The 20694-nt window shown below is 42.4% G+C and overlaps 1 protein-coding gene across 5 annotated transcripts in view; it reads left to right on the top strand.

Moving 5' to 3' along the window:
• ATP8A2 (ATPase phospholipid transporting 8A2) overlaps positions 1-20694 on the top strand; it is a 493942-nt gene that overhangs the window by 340120 nt on the left and 133128 nt on the right. For all 5 annotated transcript variants that reach the window (XM_072134328.1, XM_072134326.1, XM_072134327.1 and 2 more), the window contains one exon: positions 12206-12280. In XM_072134328.1, coding sequence (XP_071990429.1) covers positions 12206-12280 — 75 coding nt within the window. The remainder of the gene's footprint in view (positions 1-12205; positions 12281-20694) is intronic.

Genomic DNA, 20694 nt, shown 5'->3' with positions numbered 1-20694 from the left:
ACTTTGGGACAACTAAACCACCAGAATGTTTTTGTAAAGTTAGGGTTTAGGGTCCCAAACATATTGAGTTCCTCTCTGCTTTCAGTGTACCTAGTTGGATATTGGGCAACTGTGTACTGTTTTTGATTTCCCCAAGACATCAACAGAGGTGAGCTCAATATCCTTCGGATCCTAAACCAAATTTGTATAACGTCATGCTGGTGGTTTAGTGGTTCCAAAACACCTGACAGCTTTGCTTTAAAGAGGACCTGTCACCCCAAAAATGACCCCCACAAAATGTGCCCCCCCATAATCCTCACCCCAGCCCCTTTCTCCCCAGCCATTTTTTTTAAAATGTAGGTAAATTTGTGGTAAATTGATTTAAACAAATCCGATCTTTTACTTGTGTCCGGGCAGTCGGCCTTATTCATAAGGGGGCCGGCTGACACCCCCCCCCCACCATGCCCCCGTCTGCGGGGACCTGTAGGAGAAGCCGGTAGCTTCACATGTATTGCAAAATCGCTGCCGGCTCTCCGCGATGCGGCCGCACCGCACTGACAGCAGACTTTCTCCTTCACATTGCCGGCCGGTCACGCTGCACTAACAGCAGCTGCGGCCGCGCCAGGCTTACATACAGCGCCGAATCATGGTTACAATTATAAAATATACAGTTCCGACTTACATACTAATTCAACTTAAGAACAAACCTACAGAACCTATCTTGTACGTAATCCGGGGACTGTCTGTACTTGATAAATGGTGCTGGACCGCTAAATAAAGTAGCTTTACAGATATATATCAGAGGTACAAGTAAATAATACCCAATCCAAAGATCAAGCAATAAAGTACATGTGCAATAATCAAACCACGAGTACAACAAGATAAGATATCAGTTACCTCAGTATTGCCACTGTATAGGTATGCTATCCAGCCCCGACACCTGTTTCGGTCAAAAGTCTTTTGTCAAGGGGTGTTTATAGGGGTTTTCCTATTTCAGCAAATTAATGTTATTGTTTCTATTACAAAAAAATTCTACAATTTTCCAATATACTTTCTGTATCAATTCCTCACAGTTTTATAGATCTCTGCTTGCTGTCCTTCTATAGAAAGCTTCTATGCTTACTACCAATGGACAGAAATCTGCCCATGATCACATAGGTGCACGGCTCGTTAGTATCACAAAAAGTAATCAGAGCCGTGTGATATAACGAGCCGTGCACCTGTGTGACCATGGACAGATTTCTATCCGCTAGAAGTAAACATAGAAGCTTTCTATAGAAGGACAGCAAGCAGAGATCTAGAAAACCGCAAGGAATTGATATAGAAAGTATATTGGAAAGTTGTATAACTTTTTATAATACAAACAATAACATTAATTTGCTGAAATGGGAAAACCCCTTTAAGTGCTAGTGGCCCCTTACCAGCTACTGAAGTTGGGTATATTAACATGAGCTGTTTCGGATTATATTTTAAGGTGGATGACAGAACAATGGTAATGTCGTATTATATGATGGCCTTTCACTTGGAGAACTTATTTCTTAGGGCGGCACGGTGGCTGAGTGAGTAGCACTTCTGCCTTGCAGCACTGGGGTCCTGGGTTCGAATCCCACCCAGGTCAACATCTGCAAAGAGTTTGTATGTTCTCTCCGTGTTTGCGTGGGTTTCCTCCGTGTACTCCGGTTTCCTCCCACACTTCAAAAACATACTGTTAGGTTGTTTAGATTGTGAGCCCCATGGGGACAGGGACCAATTTGACATGCTTTGTGCAGCGCTGCGTAATCTGTGTGCGCTATATAAATAAAGAATTATTATTATTATTTCTTGATGTTCCCCACTGATGCTCATTGAGGGAGGTCCCGAATCTGGCCACTCCTCCTAATTATGTCCATATGCAAATGACAAAGGAATAAGTCTATTTGTCATTAGTCAACCACTTCAAGAAATTTTCACTGTCATCGAGCAGTCAGTACATCAGCATCAACATCTGAAGATGCACCCACACAAATGTATGGGGAGAGCGTTTAGTAGTATTTGCTCCTTGCTCCTGCTTTTTGGCGTCCAGTATATCTTTATACATTGTAGGTAAAGATTTGTCTTCTCCGCATGTCCTGTCCTCACGAAAGTCCACAGCTGCCGTGATATCCGCACCATCTGTTCTGGGATCAGACACTTTATGTTTTTTTTGCTGCACTATTTTCCTGATGAAGCTGATTCACATAAGTAAATCCTCGCTGTCATGTCTCCGGATGCTGCTTGTTTTTCTGAATTTCAAAGATATCTGCAGGACAGGAGTAAAACTAATTCTGAACCTGGGGAGTTTGGAGGACCTGTTATGTTTTACTATCAGCAACTGGCAATGATTTATTCCAACAGATGTCGGGTTTTTAAGATGTCTGGTCCATGAATAAAATCCCCCTACTCCTTTCTAAAAAGAGAGGGAATGTAGAAGACAGCGTGACATATTTATTCCCTGTCTATTATCTTATGCTGCACGGTATACAGTATACTGTAATTGCTAATGTCTGTCTTTCCTGTACTTGATCATTACCATTTCAAATGGATGAGAGCTGAGCTGCAGTAGCCTGGCACTGCCACTACATACAAGATGGAGCTGTGCTTCCAGCTGTTTTCTGTGTTAGTTCTCACTTGGAGCAACTCCAAACAGATGATCAATGGGGCAACAGTGGCTGAACCCCCTCCTGTCAAACTGATATTTGTTACATTTATTAAGGATTGATGCATTTGTTCATAAAGGGGAATTCCAGAAATTATGGAAAACTCCACAGAGACTGGGCGGGGTGGCAAGCAAAAAAAAAAAATTACCCAGCTCTGCTTCCCCGTTCTTGAGTTTCTCCAGTAGTTACGGCGCCCAGAGGTTACAGGGTTCATGGGAATGGCCACCCATTGGCACTAGGGGGTCCCATGACTCCCCAGAACATTTGGCTAGAGCTACTGGGAGCCAATGCACATTATAGGTGATAAATATCTCATAATTGGGGCTACCACTGGAGAGACCCCAACCATTAACCATAACTGAAGCACCCCATTACTGTAAACGGGGTCAATGGGAGCACAAAAAAAAGCCCCTTTAAATGTTGTATTAAAAAAACTTCCACTGGATCATATACTAGTGCAGCAATCTCATTAGAACATGGGCACACATGATGGAAATGCAGTGTTTTTCACTGTTTGTGGCACAGGAAACAGAAATCAGAAAAAAACGAAATCCCATATGGACATTCCTGAAAAAAAAAAGCAGCAGAAAATGTACCTGTCTGCAGTTCTGTGGATTTTCCCAGCTGATTTGCTTAGCCACGACAGAATTCTCCAGTATTTCCATTTGCAACTTTTTCTGCATTTTTTTGGTTCTTTTTTTTTTTTCCTTTTCTTGCTGTTTTTGCCTGTACTTGTAAAAATCTATTTACGTTTGGCTGTACATAAGATATGTACATCTTTCTTTTAAAATACTTTTATTACATTTACATGATATTTATATATTTTAGTACCGCTCCAGGAATCTAGTTTTGAGATTTTTCAGATAATAATGATATTATTTATGACCGGCCCTCATCTGGGTAATAGAGGCTGGTATGACGCTGACCCCTTTAATTCGGCAATACAGAAAGGATTTAAAGTGTGTTTTCCCCTAAGAGTGAATTAATGGCTTGTGTCATTAAAAATATTTAAATGACGCTGTCACCATCTGTAGTCGTGCACCCTGCAGCTGTTACCCAGCGCTCCATAACACCGCGCTCCGGTCTTCACCACAAGCTGCAGTTACTGTTACACTTCTAATCGTCCAGACGCCCGCTCCTTATTAAAATCTTTCTATTTTGTCTGTATCCATATGGCCTCAGAATGATGGGCAAGAAAACTTATGAGTTTCACACTGACAGTCACTGTGCCGGATAGGGATCAATTACTATTTGCAAACCATAAAATCATGTAAATTTACTGGCCATACATTTAAAGGGATTGTCTTACGATTTTATTTGGCACCCAAAGTTGCAGAAAGCCTATTCATAACGTTTATAAAAGTTCTAATGATATACTCCTAGTTTTATTCTCTTGATTTCCCCTGTCTGGGGTAAATTGGATCATTACCTGCACCCATTCAGGGTGAGCAAGCATGCGGAAGCAAGGCTTTACCACCCTGTGCTGGGCCACTCTGCCAATGGACCCGTTCTCACACCCAATTGGCTCAGAGTTGGTGTAAAGTGGGATATAATTGCTTTTTCTGGAGCTTTGACCGAAAACTGGTATACTAGCTCTGATAATAATAATAATAATTCCTCTATTTATATAGCGCACACAGATTATGCAGCGCTGCACAGAGTTTGCCAAGTCAGCCCCTGTCCCCAGCAGGGCTCACAGTCTAATCAGCCTACCTGTATGTTTTGGAGTGTGGGAGGAAACCAGAGGACCGGGAGGAAACCCACACAAACACGGAGAGAACATACAAACTCTCTCCCATATCCTACCATATTCTACATTTTGACTAATATTTGTAGTCCAACCTCCGTCCAAATTTCCATGGGCTCTTCAGGGTTGTCATATCCCGATGACTCCCCCATTAACAACCAGGTTCATTTGCCTCTGCTTCTACTCCAGATGTTTCCATAACTGCACTCACCACCGATTTGGGAATACCTGTGCTTGACCTGGGAATCTGACCAGAAACATTTCTCTCAGTGGTTAAAAGGGTTTGTGAAACTAAAAATATTGGTGACTTATCCCAAGAACAAGTGATCAGATTGGTCCAATACCCAGCACCTCCACAGCTCTGATGTATGTGTAATAGCTTAGCTTAGTCCAGGAATCTGGACTGACCACTACACTGAGAATAGGGCTGAGAATCGCTGATCTGTGGGTTTTCAGGGTGTTGGACTTCCACCAATCTGATATAGATGCAAAGTGAAAATTCAAGCAGCACAATGAAGGACGACATAAGAATATATTAAAAAATGAAGGAACAAGCATAAGATCCTCCAAAAAATAGTACAGGCAGTCCCCGGGTTACATACAAGATAGGGTCTGTAGGTTTGTTCTTAAGTTGAGTTTGTATGTAAGTCGGAACCATATACTTTATTATTGTAACCCCAGTCAAACTTTTTTTGGTCACTGTGACAATTGGATTTTAAAAATGTTGGGTTGTCATAAGAACCAGGATAAACAATACATATTAATTACAGACACCTGTGATAACTGTTATAGCTGATTATTGTAGCCTAGGACTAAAGTACAGGAAATTACCAAAATCCAGAGGTCCGTTTGTAACTAGGGGTAGTATGTAAGTCAGGTGTTCTTAAGTAGGGGACCGGCTGTATCTAAGAAACCATTACAGAAGTCCAAAAAAGAGGGAAAAGTTTTAAGTGGATTTATTCCCTATGAGCAGCAATGTTTTGGCTGTTTATGTTGTGGATATTTTATTAATATTTTTAGCCTGGATAGCCACCGCTGCTGGTCAAATGGGCAGCTGTTATGTGAAAGGGGTCAGACAAAACTACCTCACCTTTGAATTTGGCCCCCTCTAGGACCCAGTAGGGAAGTGGATGAAGACATCCTGTAAGTGGACTATACCCCTATAGTGTGGAGCAAGTACTGACTAACTATTAAGGTGCAGAATGGCAAGAAGACCTTAAGTCAAAATATAGCTCATTAATTATAGTTATTATTAATAGGAAAGTAAGTGCCCCCTCTGTCAGTGGCCTTCCTACCAAGTTGGTTGAGTAAACGCCAATAAAACCCCTTTAAGCAGCTCTTTAATATTCTCTTCTAAGTCCCCTAAAGTTCAACATACCCTCATGTTAATCTAATTAATTTGCCTAATGCATGGATAAATATACAATATATCAAAATATACTGTATCATTGTGACGAAAGGACACTCATAATGACCCCCATCCTTCCATTTTGTATGGAGTTTATATAAGGTCTCCAGGCTGAATAATACATAACATCATTAGCGTCCTAAGAGTGATATAGTATTCCTCCGGGAGTTTTACTATACTATGCATTTTATTTATAATCCACCAAATAAAGATTTCTTGGAGCCAAATCGGGGTACAAAAAGTTATCCAAGAACTGGCAGAGCTACAACAACAATACGTTAACGTGTCTGTTTTACTCAGCGTGACCCTTTCACCGGGAAATTATTACATCTTAAATTACATTTTTCCTCCTGTTACTTTGAGAGGAAAAGGGATTTGCAGTGGACTCCAGCGTGGGTTTAGTACAGATGGGATTATAGCATCACTGGATAATAAGCTCATATCCCCCAAACTAAAATTTAAGGTAATTTGTTAGTCATCTACAATGAAGAAAGCTTCTGCCCTTAGGAGCCTCTGGTGATCATGTTCTCTGGATAGATCCTGAGTAATCACGGTGAAAAACCAAAGTTATTCAGACCATTGCTGGGATAAGACGGGAGACAGGAGGGAATTTACTGTGTAACGGTCTGGCTAGACGGAAAATTAACACCGGCATTCTTGGAGTGATGATCACAATGACATTGGTCTTAGCCCTCATTAGGATGCTATGAAGTGTTCACGAACCATTGCCCTATGTACACACGAACCAAGACTAATTTTTTTCTTGCTCGGTTAATTAAAACTAGAGTGGGGATTTCTGGGTCAATGGAATGAAGGAGGCTTCAAGCGTTGATCTTTGTGCTACATAATATGTTTCTATTGTAGTGCAAATGTAGAGGGAATGTGTATTATACAGAAGTTTGGAGACCCATGATGCATTCTCATGGACTACACTGATTTGATTACAATATTAGAGTGAAAATGTATTTGGAAATAGAAAAAGACTCTAGAAACCTGTTGCACCACCTCTAGTCTGGATACAAGATGGGATATGATTGAACATGAAGGAGTACAGGCTCTGTTTGGTATCCTGTATCATAATTGACTATCTATGTTGCAGCGGGACCTGTAGATCGACACTGGTTGGTTACCAAAACTTGTGTCATAAATACTAAACAAGAGTTTGTTTATATGCTGCAAAATGTACTGGATGTAATTAGATTGGTGTTTCGCATCATGCTGTGACTTCCTGCTGGGAGAGAGGGAGAAGGAGCTGCTTTATTTATAGTCAGAGTTCAGATGTCTGCTGCAGAGCCCTCACACTATAAAACCATAATAAGAAACCTGACAATATTTTTCCTCTTTGAGAAGACAGAATTTTGTTTTTCACTACCTTATTAATAATTTTCATGGAACTTAAGCTGGGATGTATTGATTTAACAGGAAGATAGAAGTTGTCTGGCCCCTTGTCCCTGTTCATTTTCAGTATAAGTCTGGTATACAGCCAGCATTACATATTTTAGTAATACCGTTGTTCTCTGTGATGCAATTTATATCCCTTCCATTGAAAATTCCATAAGTATATAAAAGTAAAGGACACTTAGCTCCCGGGTCATTTATATCAATATAAGCAAAACCTCTGGTGATGTGTGTTGCATAAGAAGCAGGCCTTTTCCAGAGATAATCTGTGACATGAACAATGAGAAAAAATCTATATATATGCAAATCAGTACCACTGTGCCACGTGGGTGTGGCCACAAGGACCGATGCAACTTTTGTTGCCCAGATTCACTGCTCAGAACCTCCCACTCAACCTGGATTGACAGTGCTGTGTTTCTTCTTTGAAAATGTGCAAGAGAAGATGCACCAGACGTTGAGACTACATCTTTAAAAACATCTTAGCTTTTTTACTCTTTTATTTTAAAAAAACCCGGAAAAATATATTATAAAATCCATCAGCCATTATCCCACTCCTCCTCGCTGTCCAGTGCCTGACTGTGAGGCAAGTAGCTAAAGCTGGAGCCTCTACTCATCCTTTGCTTTACATCATATTGAAAAATTTAAAGAAGAGTCTGAAAATTCTGGAAAACCCCATGGTGGCCCTAGTTAACAAGAGATAACATAAAAAGGCAAAGTATAGTAACGCTCCTCCAGCTCCCATTTGTTCACCCGGGGCCCAAATGTACAAACCACAGCCACACTGGCAGAACAAAGATCTAGAGCAGGGTATGTCCATTTTATTTTATAGTGTATGCACTAAAGAAATGGGTATAGCTTTTTTAATGGACTATCTAACAATTTTACACTTTCTCTCCTCTTTGGGCAATGAAAGGAGGTTTCCTGTCATATAAGCCAGAACCAGTATTATAAAGGGCACAAGGTACATCTGTTATAGAAAATCTACCATAAAAATCCATCATGATAAACCAGGGACACTTACTCATAGATCCAGGCACCGTGACTGTGGTATTCTTCTTATATTTATATTCATATATTCATTTATGGCCTCCTTTCTTCTAAATCAATTTTTAAAATTATGCTAATGAGCCAGAAAGGCTATGGGCGTCCCTCTGTGAAGAAGCTACACAGGCAGTTACATTCTGAAAAAAACACTTCCCCCTCTCACCGCTGCTGAGAATACAGAAAGTGCAGGGGGGGGTAACACTGAGATGTGCTGCTGCACAGTGTAACAGCTTGTGAAGCCAGAGCACCGATGGCTTCTGTAACATGTCAACGGAAACACAATTACAGTCATCTATAAGGTGCTGTTAGTGATTTATTGTGTGGTTCTGAGGTGACAGGTTCTCTTTAAACTGGGGACACTTACCCATAGATACAGGTACAGGTGCAATGACTATGGTAATCTTATATTTCTTTTATAATTATTGTTCCTAGAGACCCTCAGTGCTGTAGCCACAGACTTTTAGCATTCATAGGGGTACATGTATAAAACTTTTGGTTTGCCTTTTTCTTTCACTTGTGAGACTTTTCATGGTGTTTGCGCTCATTTGCGCCTTTTTTTGCGCCAAAAGCTGTCTCCTTTTAAAGTTCGCCCTTGTCTCATTGTTCTCTGAGTTATCACCAGAATCCAGATGTGAAAGTTGCAACTTTTCTGAAAAGTCACAAACTTAGGCGCAAATCTACGGCTGCCCCTGACCAGGGGTAGACAATAGTTGGGAAGTGAGTGCAACTTTTGGAGACTTTTTGCGCCACAATCCGATCGCGTGCAACACAGTGCCCTGCTAAATATCTATCACAGGAGCGCAAATTATGAAAATGTCGGGAAATCCAACTACAGTGCTGCCGCGGACCCTTAGTAAATAAGCCCCACTATCTCTAATACTTTCACATACATTAAGAAGCCGTAATTCTGCTGCCAACCCAAGTATTCTAAGTAATCATTGTGACACCCTGCAGAGCAGACAGAAGCCATCACTAGTACTTTACAGTGTATTTTCTGCTGTGAACAACTTTGTCCCTGCGACCAGCGATTTGCATTGTAATCCTAGAAGAGATCATTTCATCCGACATCAGGCTGATTATGCAAAGCATGACACGGGACACATCTGCTGGAGAACACGCAGACACGGCGGATAGTTGGGCCCCGAGACTCCACTAATTACCCAACCTGCTGTTTCTCTACCCAACAAACATTGTCAAACCGTGCCGAATTATTTTTTCCATTGAGCAGAAAACCCAAGGTGAATAAAAATTGATTTTTTTTTCTCCTCTTACTGAGGGGCAAAGACTTGTTAAGGAAGCTCGCTGCTCACTTTTCCATTATAATAAATCCTGAGGGGACAGCTATTCCAGACCTAAACTGACCTTGCTATGGAAATGCCGGAGAATTAATGCAGCAGTTCTGCTGAGAAATGATTTTAGGAGATAAGAAAAGGAAAAAAAAAAAGTCACATGACCCTAACTTAATAAGACACTGCAGTTTAGGAACTTGTCGAGAAGTTATAGAGGCCGCGTGGAGGAGAGGTGAGCGACAACCTGATAGCCACTGGGGTTTGCTGCTCCAGTCAGCATCTCATCTCCTCCATGTGATTAGTGATGAAAGTGCAGCTCTGCATATAGCAGCCGCACGCGAGGTGGGAAGTAAAAAACACATTGCGTGTCCTAGTCATTAAAATGTAACCTTACGAACATGTACACAGAGTAATGCGAACCAGATTGAGCAAATCACCTAACAAGCACACAAACTTTATTTACACCGCGCGACCTTTACAGAAAGTTTTGATAAGATTATATGATTCCTCCATAATACACAGCATCAGGAATCACACAGAAAAGGTATTACTGCTGGTACGGTAAGAAAGAAAAGTTTCCTTAGTCTGTGCTCATACACGTAAAGAACTTAGTTCACCATAGTTTTCGCTAATTATCCATGACCCAGTAGTTTTGACTGTAATTTTGACTGTACTATATGGCCTTATTATGTCACTGGGAAACATGCATCAGGCCTTGTTCAGTCTCATTCTAGTAGAGTGGTGCTGTAAAAAGTGGAGTAACAACACACTTGGAACCATTGGGGGAGATTTATCTGAAGTGTCTGAGGTAAAACTGTTCTAGTTGCCCATGAAAACCAATCAGAGCTCACCTTTAACTTTATAATCAACTGTGGGAAAATAAAAGCTGAGCTCTGATTGGTTGCCATGGGCAACTAGAACAGTTCTGCTCTAAGTCATTTCCAATTCCACTTCCCCCATTGAATCTAGTACATCATAACTTGCATGGCAGTTTTCTGGCATTTAGGGCAAGAAAAAAATTTCAATTTCTGGCATATGTTATGACTTTTGGATTCCACTTGCAACACAATTGATTGAAGTGGGGCTGTTGAACAAGGTGGACCAAGGCTGGAATGTTTTGACCACCCAGAGTTACTATAACTTGCGCCAGTAGACTAGTCTGGTTATAGTTGAATTCTACACTAGTCAGGGACAAGCGATGCCCCACCAGCTACAGGGACTAATGTAATCGGGTCATTAAAGATGTTTAATTAAACAGCATAAAGAGATCTTTTAGGCTGAATAAATTGCTATCTTATTGTGAATTAGAGAATGTAATAAGAAGCGCATAGCTCCGTTCCTTGTGTAGTGGTCGGATCAGGTTATTGCACATCATTGTATTGTGAAACAAGCTTAAAGGGGTTGTCTCCTTCAAATTATTTTCCCATGTAATTGTTAAATTAAAAAAAAACACTGAAAGGGGTTATCCAGTTACAACTTGCTGATCAGTGGGGATCTTTTTGGTGGGACACCCATGGATAACGAGGACGGGGGTCAGTTGTAACGCAAACGAACAGAGCAACAGATCGCACCTCCCGCCAGCTGCTCTATTCATTTCTATGACGCTGAGAGAGACAGCCAAGCAATTTATTTGGCTAGCTCCATCAGTTCCATAGGCAGTGAATGGAGTGGTAGTGCACATGTGTGACCATCTGCTCCATTCTTTTGTAGTATAACAGATCCCTTTACCCAGTGGCGTAACTAGGAGAGGCAGTGCCCCATAGCAGGCCCCCGCTGAATGGGGCCCCGCTTCCCACTTCAAAAATATACTTATTTCTATACTCACTTGTGTGAGTTACACACCATACTTCGTATACATACACATACAGCATATATACATCACATATATGTACAATGTGCGGCATAATATGTATATAATTGTGCACATCCTCCACTTTTTAGTTTGTCAGGTCAGATGAAGGAGGCCCCTGACACTGTGGGCCCCATAGCAGCTGCTATGCCCCTGCCTTTACCCCTCACTTAAATGGGCTAACTCGTGGATAGGGGATAACTTGTCGTGATTGGACAAGTTATTTAACTTTCTTTTTGGCCTGGGATATAGAGTTTCAGTTTGGGTCTTGAGTCTTGGGCTGGCATGTGAGCGGCAGTCTGGTGCTGAGTGATAACACTGTGCTCTCATGCCCAAAAGTCAGAGACCCATTGCTAGTATCTGGGCCCTTAGAAGATCCTTGGGTACTTTGATATGGTACATGCTATGGTAATATGGTATTATGATAATTAGTTTGAGCTCTGATGTTGATAACCGAAATCTACAGACTTAATTTCAGTGAAGGCACTGGGGGCCTAATGACTCAGCTTACATCTGGTGGATATTTCCTCTGTAGTCATCCAAACCATAGAACTGTACTCCTAACCGAGACCAGGGCTATGTTACCCACTATAGGTCAGGTATAAAATAGAATCATCTGCAGACTAGAAGAGGCTGATTTAGCAGAACACCTTTCAATCCACAATAGTAATTATGTCCTGGCGATGTTGCGCAGCTGCATCCAGCTGGTGGTCCGCATTCCATCTGAACCCCCCGAATCCCCCCCTTCCCTTTCATATATGGAAACATTTAGTGCAGTACCAAAATGTAACATCATGCCTCTGTCTTATGTTTCAGCTTTGGTTCGCATTTGTTAATGGATTTTCTGGACAAATTTTGTTTGAACGATGGTGCATCGGATTGTACAATGTGGTAAGTGACTCATTCTTGGTTTATAATTACACATGGAGGTCCAGGCAGGACTCCCCCACTCCTTGAGGTCTGATCTTTATCACAGTCCATTATCAGACAGGTTAAGGTCATGTATAGTATGGGAAACACGTCTCGCTCTCGCACATTCTACGCTCAATATTTAAAACAGTTGTTGGGAAGTAAATTCGTAGAAAACCACATTTTCCATAAATTAAGTTGTTCTCCGTGGTTGAAGGCTTAGGATTGTTGATGGATTTTTTTCTGTATTGTGCTTCTCTTGAGAACTATTTATGTATATTAATGTGTAATTTCATACTTCCATTATACAATACAAAAATTATTAAGGGGAAACAGACAAATAACACTATCTATCTATCTAAAGCAGAAAAGCGGGCCTCTTGAATAAACCTCACCCTCACCCTATTTCTTGCATGTCTATCATATATATATACCATATTTTTTGGACTATAAGGTGCACCGGATTATAAGGCGCACCATCAGTAAATGCCTGCTAAAACATCTAGGTTCATATATAAGGCGCACCGGATTATAAGGCGCACCTGATAATAAGGATGAATGACCAGCAGGTGGCAGACCTGTGCACAGCTCAAAGCAGCTGTTGTCTGTAAGTACGGTTCATATATAAGGCGCACTGGACTATAAGGCGCACCTGATAATAAGGATGAATGATCAGCAGGTGGCAGACCTGTGCACAGTTCAAGGCAGCTGTTGTCTGTAAGTACGGTTCATATATAAGGCGCACTGGACTATAAGGCGCACCTTTGATTTCTGAGAAAATCAAAGGATTTTTTGTGCGCCTTATAATCTGAAAAATATGGTATATGTCTCATATCTATCTATATTCCATGTCTGTCTATCTAGCATATCTCTAAAATAGCAAAAATTTTAGTGAAATAAGAAAATGTTAAACGCTGGTTTAAAATCACAATAACAAGTAGATTATTAATACAAAGTATTGCTTAGTCACATCTCCTGACATTTTTACTAAATCGCTGTCCATGAAGTAACAATTCTGGGTTCTGCATCATTTTTTATAATTTTTTTGCACTGTCCTTGGCTCAGCTCTATGTATGGTAAATACCTCTATAATTGCAGCTTAGATACAGCAGCTCAGCTCTATGTATGGTAAATACCTCTATAATTGCAGCTTAGATACAGTAGCTCCGCTTTATGTTTGGTAAATACCTCTATAATTACAGCTTAGATACAGCAGCTCAACTCTATACAGTGTATATGGTAAATACTTCTATCATTTGAACTTAGATACAGCAGCTCTATGTATAATAGACAGCTGTATAGTATTGTATATACTAGCTGTATACTGGCAGCAGTGATTAAATTGCAGTTATATCCGGTGACATCTCGGATGAATACGGTAACCCTTGCAGCGTTATATTCTCTATAGCATCTGTTACCTACTATATGATTGCCCACCTGGTGGCTTGTGTAGTAAATCTTAGGCCTCATTCACACAAATGAATCCGTCCCCATAGATGCCTATACTTGGCCACAGTGCAATGAGCAAACATGTGTGTCACCGTACCATACTGTGCACGAGAGAAAAAGCGTGTTCTATCTTTCACCATACATATGGCCGGGCACCATGCGTCCCTGTGGAGAGGGGATGGGTGAGCACTCATTCCTCCACCTCTCCAGTCGAATGTATGGCCCGGGTGTAGCATACATCATGTGCAAGGGGCCAGTGGCGTAACTTGAAGCTGATGGGCCCCAGTGCAAAGTGTGTGCCAGGCCCCCACTATAATGTAGGGTTTATAGTAATAGTCTTCTAATATGGGAAAGTGACACCATAAGGGCCCCCTAAACCTCTTGGGCCCAGGATCAATCGCAATCTCTGCACCCTCAAATTTACGCCCCTTGAAGGGGCCTTAGTGTACAGAGGCCCCTTTCACACAAACTTATGATTTCTGTGCTTTATGAATCCGTATATACATGGCATTTTTCATCCTTATGTGCATGTATGTTGCTGTATTCATACCGTATCCGTATAAATTACAGTGTGCCGGCATATGAGGACTGCCAGAATGCACCTCCCACTGGTTCTGGTCCTCCTGGATACAGCACAGTATATACGGCAGTATACTGTGCAGACCAGTATGCAGGACATATGCATGTATGTTTGTATATATTTTAAATGTTTTCATAGACTTTTATGAGGCCTATGAAACAGAAATACTGGAGAAAATAGGACATGATCTATATTCTATATTTTTTTAATGGATTGCTGTATTGCCCGTGGAAATTAATCTGGGCGCGTGTTACCCATATGAAAACAGTACAGTACAGTACAGGTAGCATACAGCCGTTTTCATACGTTCGTGTGAAAGGGGCCTTAGAGGCCAATTTTTATGATGCCTAACTTTGCCCAACAAGATCAAATTGTACAGGGGCTGGTAAAAGGCATAGGCAGTGGGTATAGGAGTATGGGGGTATTCTGTCCACTACAGTGGTTACAAGTATTTTAAACATACTCAATCCTTTTGTTCTTGACTGATAAGCTGTTTCCTGAAATACCTGCCTGGGAACCTTTCTCTTATTCTCATTCAGACCACACCCCATTATACATATCTATGGGCCAGGGAGAAATGTTTCTACGAAGAGGAAAAAATTTGAAAAATGCCCTAATCTGTTTTTGAAGCACATTTTGAGATCCCATTGATTTCCAAGAGAGTTCAGATTCCACCTGAAGATAGGTCATGTCGTTTTTTTAATACAGTATCCTTATACAGGCAGTCCCAGGTTACATACAAGATAGGGTCTGAAGGTTTGTTCTTAAGTTGAATTTGTATGTAAGTCGGAACTGTATACTTTATAATTGTAACCCCAGCTAAATTTTTTTTGGTCTCTGTGACAATTGGATTTTAAAAATGTTGGATTGTCATTAGAACCAGGATTAACAATAAAGCTTCATTGTAAACACCAGTGATAACTGTTATTGCAGAGGTCCGTTTGTAACTAGGGGTCGTATGTAAGTCAGATGTTCTTAAGTAGGGGACCGCCTGTACCTGGTTGCCCTGGACCAGGTTATTCTTTATACTTACTATTGCTGAAACTGAAAGATTAGATTTTCTCGTAATCCTCCATACCCGGTATGAGCCATAATAAATGCACAGAACATACCGCTGAGCAATCACTTTACATATTCATGTAGGCAAATAATGTATAAACTGCAGTTAATGCTAATTACCTCTGCAATCGGTGTGACTTCACGCCTCAGGCATCTGTTCAAGGTTTCAGGGTTTGTGGCCTCAATGTGTTAGGAATTAATTTTAGAATTGGTAATTTTATTGTTTCTGATGGTAAAGTGTCTGTAAGACTTGTTAGTAAAGGTTAGACAATCTGTAGGTTGTGTATAGGGTAAACAAAACTTTTATGGTTGTGGGTTTAGTAACATTTTATGGGATACGTATCAGAAAATTATTAAATTATGTATTTCTGTAAATTTATAGTTTATTTTTTTTAATTCCACTATATATATTTAAAAATTCCTATTTCCCTTTGCTTAGGATTATAATACATTGACACTTCTTATCATAGTATCATAGTATATAAGGCTGGAAAAAGACCATCAAGTCCAACCTTTAAGAATGAAACCAATATTTTTCCCCACAACCCCTGATATTTTTGGCCTCTCTTGAACATGTACATAGAGTCCTCCATAACAACCTCCTGCGGCAGAGAGTTCCACAGTCTAATCCTTTGTCCATGTTGATGGTAGAATCGCCTCTCCTCTAGGCGTAGAGGATGCCCCCTTGTCCTGGTCACAGGCCGAGGTATAAAAAGATCTTTGGAGAGATCCTTGTACTGTCTGTTCAGGTATTTGTACATTGTAATGAGGTCTCCCCTCAGTCGTCTTTTTTCTAAACTGAATAATCCCAAATTTTGAAATCTGTCATTGTATTCTAATCCCCCCATTCCCTAATAATCCTGGTTGCTCTCCTCTCCACCCGTTCCAGCTCTACTATGTCTTTTTTATACACTGGTGCCCAAAACTGTACACAATATTCCATGTGTGGTCTGACCAGCGATTTGTATTAGCGCAAAACTATGTCCTTATCGTCCTATATTCCTCTCTTGATACATCCCATAATTTTATTTGCTTTAGCAGCAGCTGCCTAAAATTAAGTTTACCATTCACTAACACAGTTTTACCAAGCAATTGGCTGTTTAGAACATAATTGCCATCTCTCCGCCCACTCCTGAAGCTTCCACAAATCCCTCTGTAATGCTATACTATTGCCTCAGTATTAATTACTTTACACTGCATAGTATCATCTGCAAATATTGAAACTTGACTATGTAAACCCACTACAAGATGTCACGGGCACTCCGGCGATCCATGACACCCAGCCACCCGCACTGGTCCCGCTGCCCCGGCTCTGGACTTACCTCTCCACTCTCCTGCTCCCGTCCGGTGTTCAGAGATTTAAAAGGCCAGTGCACAGGTGATTGGCACTGGCCACTTCCGGGTCTGTATTTAATTCAGCGGGTCCCATCATTCCCACCAGATCTTCAAGCCATTCCTGTGAAGAGAAAGCCCTCCTGTGTCTCCAAGTATTCCTGTGTGTTCCCGTGTATCCTGCATTCCAGTTCCTCCTCCTGTGTTCCCGTGATCCTGCTCCTGCGTTCCTGACCCATGTGCCATGCCGTTCCTGTGTTCCTGTTCCGTGTGCCAGCTCCTGTGTTCGTGACGTGAGTCCTAGTGTTCCTTCCTGTGGTGTTCTTCCGCTGTCACCTGGGTAGGGACTGTATTGCTACCTTGGCTGCCACTGCAGGCTAGTCGCACTTGTGGAACGACCTGGTGGTACCCCACGGCAACAAGACCATCCCGCTTTGCGGCAGGCTCTGCTGAAAACCAGGTGCCACTTAGACTCCGGTACCAGGTAGTCGGCTAGTACCATCTCCCGCGGTGGTCCAGAGGGTCCACAGACTCAAAACAACAGAATGACACAAGGTCATTAATAAAAATATTAAAAGGAATTTGCCCCAATACAAACCCCTGTGGCACTCCACTGGTAATGTCAACCCAATGTGAGATTGTGCCATTAATCACAAACCTCTGTTTTCTATCACTAAGTCAATTACTCATCCAATTTTACCTAAATTCATGTTCTGTAGGAAAAATCTTTGCAGCAGTTACCTTGTTATTAACACAGATAAAATTAAGGTTATCCTATATACATAAATAACATATGGTCACAACTAGAGATGAGCGAGTATACTCGTCCAAGCTTGATGCTCGTTCGAGTATTAGAGTACTCGGAACGGCTCGTTGCTCGGACGAGTATTTCCCCTGCTCGAGATCGAGCATTTAATTAAAAAAACACAGTGAAGAATACTATTAAAACAGTGAGCACAGTGAACACAGGATCATTTAAGTGAAGAACACAGTGAAGAACACATTGCAGATGTTCCGAACATCTGCTCACTTAGCTGAAGACACGAGCGCCGACGCTGGATCAGGCATGCAGGAGCGGAGGCTGAAGTGGAGTGGAGCGGGGGCTGGAGAGGGCATGGAGGAGCAGTGCGGGGCTGGAGCGGGCTTGGAGGATCGGAGCAGGCATCACGGAGCGGGCATCACAGAGCGAAGCGGAGCTGGAGAGGGCATTGAGGAGCGGAGCAGGGACTGGAGCGGGCATGGATGAGCGGGCATGGAGGATCGGAGCGGGGCTGGAGCAGGCATGGAGGATTGGAGCGGGGCTGGAGCAGGCATGGAGGATCGGAGCGGGGCTGGAGCAGGCATGGAGGATCGGAGCGGGGCTGGAGCAGGCATGGAGGATCGGAGCGGGGATGGAGCGGGCATGGAGGAGCGGGGCTGGAGTGGGCATGGAGGAGCGGGGCTGGAGTGGGCATGGAGGAGCGGAGCGTGGGCTGGAGCGGGCATGGAGGAGCAGAGCGGGGGCTGGAGCAGGCATGGAGGAGCGGGCATGGAGGAGTAGTGCAGGGCTGGAGTGGGCATGGAGGAGCAGAGCAGGGCTGGAGAGGGCATGGAGGAGCGGAGCTGGGGCTGGAGGGGGCATGGAGGAGCAGAGCGGGGGCTGGAGCGGGCATGGAGGAGCAGGCATGGAGGAGTAGTGCAGGGCTGGAGTGGGCATGGAGGAGCAGAGCGGGGCTGGAGCGGGCATGGAGGAGCGGAGCGGGGCTGGAGCAAGCATGGAGGATTCTTGCTGCCTCTTGCTAAATGTATCATTCGAGAAGTAAAGAAAAAATATTACTCTATTTTCTATAATAAAAAATACAATAATACAGATGTATCCATCCTTTACTCCTTTGACTGAATGTGTGTCTTGATGTGTGTCATCCAAAATGTCACTCAGTTTTATTGAATAGTTTTAATTAAAAAGTCAAGTTAAGGTAAAGTAAGGGAGGGCAGATCTGCAGCAAAAAAATAAAAGTAAAATAAAAACATATAACAAAATGCGTAATAAAAATAATAGTGCATAAATCGTTATATTTATTTCCGATAGATTATGCAATGCCAGCAGAATTGACATGGATGTATGGAGATTGTCACTTTTCACATCAGTCCCTGTCCCCAAAGGGCCTAACATTTCATTTTATATGAATAAAATCATCTAAAACACATACAGAAATGTACACCCTCCCAGCCATTTTATACAGAGCCAATATTTCAATATATCAATTTGCTTTGTTAGTATCAGAGGAAAACTTCCAACAAAACAAACACAAGGAGAACATATCCATATATTTCCTGCTGGCTACACTATTTCCCACTGAGCTGCCATGTTCCTCTCATAGTATACTATATATGCTTCTCTCTTTCCTAAATTGGGCTACATTTAGAGATGAGCGAACATATTCGTCCGAGCTTGATGCTCGTTCGAGCATTAGCGTACTCGAAACTGCTCGTTGCTCGGACGAATACTTTGCCCGCTCGAGAAAATGGCAGCTCCCGCCGTTGTGATTTTTGGCGGCCAGAAACAGAGCCAATCACAAGCCAGGAGACTCTGCACTCCACCCAGCATGACGTGGTACCCTTACACGTAGATAGCAGTGGTTGGCTGGCCAGATCAGGTGACCCTGGGATAGACTAGCCGCTGCCCGCGCTGCTCGTATCATTCTCTGTCTGGATGCCGCTAGGGAGAGAGCTGCTGCTGGTCAGGGAAAGCGTTAGGGTGTTCTATTAGAATAGTGTTAGGCAGGAGTGATTCTACAAGAACCCAACAGCCCTTCTTAGGGCTACAATAACGTTTTATTTTACTTTTTTTTGGTTTGCATGTGGCTGGGCTTGCTGGCACTAGTAGTGCAGCTAGTACCATATTGTGAGGAATTTGCTGGGAGACCTGCGACCGTTGTGTTTAGCTCTTAGTGACACGCATATCCACCTTAAACACAGAAGTGGGACAATTTATTAGGGCTTTGATTAGAATTAGGCAGAGTCTGCTGATTTTTTTTTTACCTTTATTTCTTTTTATAGCTCAAAGTCATCTTGCAAAGTAGTGTGCTTTCAGTGTAGGCTAGAAAATAGCCATAGGAGAACCCCAACGTCTTACTTAGGCCTACAATAGCGTTATATTTTCCTTTTTTTTGTTTGCTTGTGGCTGGGCTTGCTGGCATTAGTAGTGCAGCTAGTACCATATTGTGAGGAATTTTCTGGGAGACTTGCGACCGTTGTGTTTAGCTCTTAGTGACAAGCATATCCACCTCAAACACCGAAGTGGGACAATTTACTAGGGGTTTGATTAGAATTAGGCAGAGTCTGCTGATTTATTTTTTTTTACCTTTATTTCTTTTTATAACTCAAAGTCATCAGGCACAGCACAAAATCCAGTTGTGTGCTGTCAGTGTAGGTTAGAAACTAGCCATAGCAATAGGATAGCATCGTTTTGTTTTAAAAAAAATAATAAATAAAAAAAATAAACACACAAATTTTTTTTTTTAAAGTTTACACTTTAATTTGGAAAATGTTTAACCCGAGGGCTAAGGGTAGAGGACGAGGGCGTGGACGTGGGCGTCCAACTACTGCAGGGGTCAGAGGCCGTGGTCCTGGGCGGGGTGAGACACCACCTGTTGATGAGGGAGCAAGGGAACGCTGCAGAGCTACACTCCCTAGGTTCATCATATCTCAAGTTACTGGGACTCGTGGTAGAGCACTGTTGAGGCCAGAACAGTGCGAAGAGGTGATGTCGTGGATTGCGGACAATGCTTCTAGCCATTTGTCCACCAGTCAGTCTTCCACGCAGTCCACCCAGGTCACCGAAATCAGCACTCCTCTAGCTCCTCCACCTCAGCCTCCTTCCCCCCAGTCTGCCCCCCCCCAGCAAAATTTGGCATTTGAACCGGCATACTCTGAGGAACTGTTTTCTGGACCCTTCCAACAGTCACAAACCACTTGTCTGGTTGCTGCTGAGCTA

The sequence above is a fragment of the Engystomops pustulosus genome, chromosome 2, assembly GCF_040894005.1.
Source record: "Engystomops pustulosus chromosome 2, aEngPut4.maternal, whole genome shotgun sequence".
Taxonomy (NCBI): Eukaryota; Metazoa; Chordata; class Amphibia; order Anura; family Leptodactylidae; genus Engystomops; species Engystomops pustulosus.
Note: the sequence above shows the minus strand (reverse complement) of the source record. Positions and strands in the feature narration are given on the sequence as shown.